Here is an 8,405-nt window from a genome sequence, read left to right on the forward strand (position 1 = left end):
GACCTCTGGACCAGCAGCAGGGAATAAAAGAGTAACTGATTACCAGAACTAAGAGATAACGTCACATTTCTGTGTTTATAACAATCACATTTCAAATCGACGATGTTCACTATCACACTTTTCAACTTCAGAGGCTCATTGCGGTACATGACAGAAGAAAGGGACCGCAGAACGAACACAGGAAGCAATGTGTAATCAATACCTGAGGCTGTAGGATAAAAGTTTGGGTTTTCTCTGCAAATGTCAGATTGCTGTTTGTCAAGCACAAAGATCAGTTACTAGCTTGGTACACAGTTAAGCGGTGAATCGTTTGTAAAAATAGCTAAATTTGTAAGAAATGTTGAATAAAATGGGATAAGATAGCACTGGTTGATCACAGTCATAAATCTTGGAGCTGGGAACAAATTGATAAGCATACACATTTTCAATAAGGAGATCTAAACCTTTGGACTGAAGGTTTGCTTGAAGTTGAATCAATAATAAAGCAAGTAAGATGGGAGCATAACAGAAAGGCCAGGCTGAGGTTAGAAACAGCAACAGACTAAAACAGGAATCACTTAAACTTCTTTAAAAAAATAATTCCAATTGTCCTGTCGCCGTTATAATAAACAATCAAGTTTCATTTAAAAGGTTTGAAGGATCATGTCAGTTTTTCCTTTCCTGACTAGCAATGGCAACATGTGGATTATGAAGGTGGTGACCAATCTTAGAGGAAACTATTGGCAAGTCAAGGAAATAAAATTTATTTCTGGAACACATTTTGTGCAAAAGTCATAAAATGAATGTGATGGAACATGCAGTAAAGCTAAAAGTAAAAAGCAAAAATAAATGCATTTACAAAACATATTACAAATGTGGTTTAAAACCGGGCTGCACAGTGGCACAGTTGGTAGAGCTGTTGCCTTGCAGCAAGAAGGTTCTGGGTTCGATTCCTGGCCCGGGTCTTTCTGCATGGAGTTTGCATGTTCTCCCTGTGCATGGTGGGTTTTCTCCGGGTTCTCCGGTTTCCTCCCACAGTCCAAAAACATGATTGTTAGGTTAATTGGTCTCTCCAAATTTGTTCTAGGTGTGAGTGTGTGTGTGCATGGTTGTTTGTCCTGTGTGTCTCTGTGTTGCCCTGCGACAGACTGACGACCTGTGCAGGGTGACCCCGCCTCTCGCCCGGTACGCCAGCTGGAGATRGGCACCAGCAACCCTCCCGACCCCACTAAGAGACAAGGGTGTAAAGAAAATGGATGGAAATGGATGGTTTAAAACCAACATTTCCAGAATGAAAAGTACAGAGGAGAATGTGTAGATAATCTTAGAGCTAAATGATGGGGACAACACTGTACATGGTTAATTTTGATGGTGCCTTATGCAAAGTCTGTCCAAAATAGTAATTTTTATTGACGTCATCTTAAATTTAAAATATGTGTTTGAGGGAGAGAAAAAAGATTAGTGTTTGGTACATCTTATACTCAGGGCTGGAAAATGTGAAATCTTTATGGGTTCTAGATTTGTTGCACAAATTAAAAATATTGCCTTTATACTAACTCTCTAATTTGCTTGCTGATGTAACTTCTCCTTATAAACATGTGTGTTCCAAACAAATAGTTGACTTTAAGTGTAAACCCACCGTGTGCTCATCTAGTCTAAACACAATCCAGATGGGGCCCACATGCAGCTTCCTTGTGATTTAGACTCTTCATGGTTCTCCCTTTTCTGTAGCTTCTTTTCAGAAGGTTAATTCTGTGACAGATGAAGATTCCAAGTAACTTTCTTTCATTTCAGAGAAAGGGAATAGTTTCACAGAGTAACTTCACAACTACGAAGCTCCGGTATGGGAGCTGAAATTTACTTTCAGCTTGATTTTAGTCAAAAGTACGTCATAAATCTAGAGCTACTGTTAAACAAAGCTGTCACAGTTAAAAGAAAACTAAACAGCCCTGATGCAGCAGATTTATTACAGCATGTTTCATGCAGAGTAGATTTTTTTTTTTCATTATTATTTGTTTGTTTTTAATGTGCCACAACCTTTAAGGTGGAATGCCGGATGAAAAGTTTGAGAAATTCTAAGATATGTAATGTTTAGTTGGCCACTCGCCATTGCTGTTTGTACCGACACACGTTGTCAGATGGATACTTAGAGAGGCCAACCAAAACACTTTGTTTTTATATGTCCATGACGTCACTGTGACTGCCAAAGAACGGCCTCTTTTTAATCTAGTTATATGAATTCAATGTTTCCAAACTAATGTGTCAGGCCTAGTAATATTTTGCAAGTCTCTTACCTGTGAATCTATCCTTTGATTGGTTACGTTTTTCCTTTTCCTCAACGGAAAACGTATCTAGTAAACGAATCTGCAAAGTTTTTTAAAAAAGCAGAACTGAGATCAGCACTTTGTGATGTCCTCTCCACAAGGTTGAAATCGTTGCCTTTAACCCACTTTGTAGCTAATTTAGCCGTATGGTTAGCTTTATCTTTCATTTGAAATAATGTATGGTTTCTTCTTCTCCAAATGGCCTTTTAATCCATGTTGGCGCTGGACTCCCAGTGGATGGAAAAATAATCTCACCAGGTTTAGTCATCTTCACAAAGTCTTTTGCTGTTGTTCTTGGTTGAAACCCAGATTATTCCCCAGAATATAATCTATGAGACAAATGGCTGGAAATTCCCCTGTTGTTTATATTCACATAATTGTCTGTGAATATCTGTATCACACCTTCCGGCATCTGGAAGTTATTCCGAAAGATAAACTAAACTTCCTTGTGTGATCTCAATTTCCATGATGGCACACAAAGAGGCACTGTGTTTGACACGTTGCTATATAATAAATCTAAAAGTGTGGCTCAAGGTAATTTAAATGTTCTGTACAAAGTAATGACATCCTCAACTGGGCTTTCTCAAATTTCTTAAATGCATAGCAAGCTCAGTGTATGTAATTGTCTGAGTTTGCAAAAATTAATAAAAGTGTTCTGGAAGAAAATAATCAATCTCTTATTGTTACACTTTAAAAATGATGCTTTCTATATCCTGCCCACAGCTGGGTCCTCAACAACTCCACACAGAACTGTTACATCAAAAACCTGGAAAACGTTTAGTTCAAAGCTTTCTTTTTTCTTTGGTTGGTCTACAAAGGTGTTTGGAAACCAGACCAGTGAATGACGTAGGGTTTAGTTTCATTATACAAACAGAAACTTTAAGGAATGTCTCCAGAGAAATCGAAAATAAACAAAGACCTTAGGGGAAAAGGTTTGTAATGTTTCTGGTAATCCACCCATCTACAGCAAGGCAATCTTATTTTTTTCCATTTTTACTGGTAGTTACAAACTATCGGAGCTAACCCCTGTAAACTGACAACAGTGCCTTCAATGAGAAAGTGCACACAGAAAGTAAATGGGATTGTTTTATCAATATAATCCTTATGTACCGTAGATCCACAGCACTTACCTGGTAACAGATGTGGAACTAAAATGCCCTTTGGGAACAGGACCCACCCGAAATAGGATTTAGGTGCAGTATTTTTCACATGAGCATCATCACAGCACATAAAAATAAAGAAGTTCATTGTAAAGTGTCATTTTGAGTTATAATTGACCATAGTTTAAAACAAAGTTCCACTCACTATAATATATTTTTTATAACCTACATGCCTTTTATTTATAGGACTAGAAGAATAAAAATTGGTTTGTCTATATCTTGATAAGCTCTCAAAAGTCAAAGTCATGTATTTCTCTTCTACTGAGTATGTATGTTAGGAACATTAACTCATGAATGCAATACTATAAAAATAAATGAAATAAATGCAAAAGAACAATTTGGAACTCTTTATCTGTACAGAGTTAAGAGTATGAAAGCTGGCAGTTTAATAAGACAAAAAACAAAACTTGCAACAAACGCAACACCAGACAAGTGCTTTAATGCTTAAAATCTTTTACTAAGCAGAAGTCTTTATTCTCGGACGGTAAGAATGTGAACTATGCAAGACACCACTGAACCTCTTAAATAAAAGCCAAACATTGGTTAGACTAAAGTTTTTTAAAAGTTGCCTGACGCTTCGCAACCTAACATCTGAGTTTGAGTTATTTGGGATTTAGAATGTATGGATTCTTCATCCTGACCAAGAAAAAATGTATATGCCTTAAACTGATGTGGATGATGTGATGCTTCGTAGAGTAACGTGCATGCAGAAGAATTAGAAAAATAAAAATTAAATCACAAAATTTGACTGAAGTGGTGAGGTGGCTTCATTTATTCTGTTGTGTGAAGTCTAATCCAAATAAGTTTTTTTAATCCTCCTTCCATAACATAAGCAGTAATGTTATTTTGGAAGAAAACATTTTTTTTTATTTCTATCCATTCTAATGCTAAATGGAGTTGCATTGTTCCACTGAATTAGTTATATTTCACCATCTGGCTGTTATTGTCATAGTGCAAAAAACACTAAGATAAACTATTTTAGAAAAAAAGATGAAATACAACAGAACTGGGGAAGAACATTTAGGTGGAAATGAAATTAGCAGAATGGTGTTTTTCTTTTAACAATGCACTGTAAAAGACATTTGGTCACAAATAGTGTTGGTCCTGTTAGTGCACATTATTATCTTCAATTTTGCCAAAATAAATAATTTTGTAACCCAACCAAAAGAAAAGATCCACAAACGCAACATTTTTTCTGTGATCAGAGTTCTTTTCCAACCCAAAGCTAGACATGTTAACTATGTACAGTAAGGGATATTTTGGTAATATTTTGGTTTATTTTGTATATATGTGATGATGGAGACAAAAACGTGTTTATGCAAGTTAAACACAAAGAAAAACATCTGAGTTGATACTGAAACTTGCAGAGAGTTTCAGTTTCAGCCAAGCTACATTGTGACATTAGCTACTTTTTGAATTATGTGTATGAACTTCTAGCATTCCTTAAGTGTTATAAACAAAGTGGCCATTGGTTTATTTTATGGATTTGCAAATGTTAATAGAATAGTATTTTTACAAGAGGTCGCCAGCTTTGGCTAACACAAAGACTTGGTAAGTGTTTTTAACTAATGTCCTCACTGCTGATAGCCGGATATTTTTTAATCATAAACAGATCACAGGGTTAGACCCGTCTTACTGTTTTCACTAATTAACATGTATTATCAAACAGCATAATTTTTTGTCTGCAACTCCATATTTACCACACAAAATGCATATTTGATAACATCTATTTTGCTGCTTAGCTTAGCTTATCTTTGCTCATACTTTGCTACCTTCAGCTTCAGATTTCATGAGAACAGTGAATAATATTCAAAGTGATATGACACACAACTTTAAAGGTATGTACTCCAAAAAGAAATTCCACATATTTATAAAGGATTGTTTTAACACTCTGCTAATTTTGCGTATTTGGTTCAGCTTGGATTCGCAAACACTAATACTCTGCTTCAGAATTTCATATACATATTTTTTTTTTAATTTCACTTTCCAGTTTGTTATTTCAGGTTAGTTCTTGCATTAAAATTGCTATGATCTACAGATTTTTAAAACAAAAACTATTAAATACTTTCTAATATTTGCATGCAATTGGCGTTCATTGGGAATATTAGGTAAAGATTATTTATACTTACAGAGCTACACTGTTATAGTGCTTTATGTACGGAAGAGAATATAGCTATATTAATAAAATCTGCATCTCTGCTCGAGCTGCTTCCCTGATTTTTTTAAAATGGTATTCAACAATCCTACCAAAGTTCTTTTACATTGTTTTAATTTTCAGAAATGTATTCCCCTGTGAAAACTCTTCCTAGATGGGTCCTTTGGAGCAAAATGTATGTATAAAATTTCCAGCAAGCATGCAGACATAACACATGGCTTTCATGACATCCTGTGCATCTGCATCTTTATCTGTCTGTCTAGTCATCACTCTCGAAGGTGTTCAAGTAGGTTTTAAGGCTCAAGGTGCTGATGTAGGTGAGGTTAGTGGATCTGTACAGGTCCAGGCCCGTCAAGATCTCCACGTCTCGAACCCGGGCCGTATGGTGCTTCAACAGGTCTTCAACCCACTGGGACTCATCCTCAGCACTCTGCAAACACAAGCGGGAAAAGGTTTAATTGTCGATACCAACATACCCTAATGACAAACGTATTTCATTGGAAAGGAATTTTTAACAACATGTCTAATAGTCTTGACTAATTTGCACAAAAGAATTTCCCAGGATTACAAAATTGTCCTTGACCTAAACACATGCAACGTTCGTCAGAAACCACCACAGCTGGTTTCTGACGAATAATTATGCACAGAAAATTGCCTGGAACAATTAGACAGCTGGAACAAGCAGAAACAACGTCCAGAACTCTTGGTCCAGAAATAGGGGACCAAAGGGCAACAGCATGTTCAATCATTATCATAGTTAAGATGATGGAAAGCACTGTTTTTCCCAACTCAGCATCTTTCTTGTATATACAAGATAATCCCAGGCTTCTGTGGAGAAGCACAGCTTGGCAGAGCTTGGAGCTCTGCCTCAGCTCTCAACGCAGTTTTTGTATTCACTTTAAGAAGCCCAAACTCAATCTACTTAGGAAACGTGACATTTCAGAATTGGCTCAGACTCCACATTCAGTTGCCAGCCTGTGTTAATATTTTCTACTTTGCTCCATAACTTCAATATGAATCACAGTTTTCATATCAATGCTCCGCTCTTGACTTTATGTGCGTCACTTCATACATATTAATGCGCATCGCTCACCATTTTGATCAAAAGAAAAAAAGAAAAAAACTGAAATAATACCATAATTATTTAGGAAAACACTTTACACAAGTATCAAGCATATTTATCGTTTTCGTGTTGAATAACAGTCACTGCTGGTATTACACTTAAGGTTGGTTTGGTTGCATCGACCCTTCATCTTTATTTGACCTATTATATAATCAGTTAGAAGACAGTTTTTCTTGTTCGTCTAAAAATAATGCACATTGGATGAAATAATGTTATCTTATCTGAAATAGTATTCCAGATAAGTTTAGATAACTACCTCTATTAAATAACTGATGCCCTGGAGACATAGGTTCTTTGAAATCTTTCCGTGTTATTCGGCATTTAATACTTGGCAACTCATTATTGCTGTGATGTCAACATTCGTGACACAACTTCAGTTTAGAGTTGTTGCTTTTGTTGATGCCAACAGAGAAGATGAGTTCTGGTGTATTAATTATAAATATATATTGTATTCTTTTGGTTTTAAGAGACTGTACCTGAGAAACATACATCGTTTGCCCAGAATAACACACCAAAACTGGGTAGACAGTTGGTATAAGTGCAATGTTTCCACTGAACTATATAAACAGAACTCAGCTTCTAAAGAAAAGTGCAGGGCATGTTAGACACCATCACATAAATATATAGACGGCATTGATCTGTTTTGCGGGAATGATAATAAGTACCAGATCTATGTTTATCTCTTTGTGAGTGGCTTACAGGAAATCTTCATCTAGGATTCTGAGCTATAATTAGACTCATAGAAGAAAAAATACTGTCAAATGATTCCCAAATTATCCACTTAATTCTATATTTATTGCCTTTTTTTCAGAAAAACTATTATTTAGGTAAATATTGCCTAGAAATGCCTGTAACTGAAAATGGTATTGGTAAAATAAATTACATTGAACATACTTTACTTTTCTATGTTAAAGTAAAGTATGCTAAAGTAAAGTAACACACTTTAAAGTATAGCTGTCTTTGAAAAGACATCAAAACTTATGTCTTTTAATTGTAAAACACATAGCTGCATTTCATTTAAGAGAGATAGATGACAAAATATTTCTTCTATGTTGTGACAGTAACAATTTACAAATTGTCAAGCGAGGTGATTTTTTATGTATGGAAGGATTTTCTAAATAAGCCAAGAAAATAAAGACTAATCTCTATAAGCTGTGAAATCACTCTGCAATTACATCAAAACTCGTCTTCGGCTACGTACAGGTGTGTTCAACACTGGACTAAATCATTTTACTTTCTGCAACGTTAATTAAACTTTGTGGTTAAGCAGCTTCAACAATCAGTCGTCCACATTCCAAAAATATTGCATCATCAAGAACAAAGAAATGTAAATGTCTCTGCCGTGTTTGTCTTACGGTGGTTAAAAAGATTCTCACCTGCTATAACCAAACATTAGGAGTGGGAGTGCAATCACACCTTTAACCATGTTTCACAAGGCAAGACGAGACATGATATGAGTTCACAAGAACAAGACAGACCAAGGTTTTAATATCACTTAAAAAAACTTCAAAGATTCAACTTATGCTTCAAAAAGGCCTTTAATGTGCATTTTTACAGATTTTTGCAATGTCCATCCATCCATCCATCCATCCATCCATCCATCCATCCATCCATCCATCCATCCATCCATCCATCCATCCATCCATCCATCCATCCATCCATCC

The 8,405-nt window shown here is 35.8% G+C and overlaps 1 protein-coding gene across 1 annotated transcript in view; it reads right to left on the reverse strand.

Moving 5' to 3' along the window:
• Nucleotides 1-3,795: 3,795 nt before the first annotated feature.
• Nucleotides 3,796-8,405, reverse strand: part of enpp2l (ectonucleotide pyrophosphatase/phosphodiesterase 2-like) — a 24,102-nt gene continuing 19,492 nt past the window's right edge. The window contains exon 25 of the mRNA XM_008422633.2: nucleotides 3,796-6,048. Within this exon, the coding sequence (XP_008420855.1) occupies nucleotides 5,878-6,048 (171 nt within the window). The 3' untranslated portion in view covers nucleotides 3,796-5,877. The remainder of the gene's footprint in view (nucleotides 6,049-8,405) is intronic.

The sequence above is a fragment of the Poecilia reticulata genome, linkage group LG11 (genome assembly GCF_000633615.1).
Source record: "Poecilia reticulata strain Guanapo linkage group LG11, Guppy_female_1.0+MT, whole genome shotgun sequence".
Lineage (NCBI taxonomy): Eukaryota > Metazoa > Chordata > Actinopteri > Cyprinodontiformes > Poeciliidae > Poecilia > Poecilia reticulata.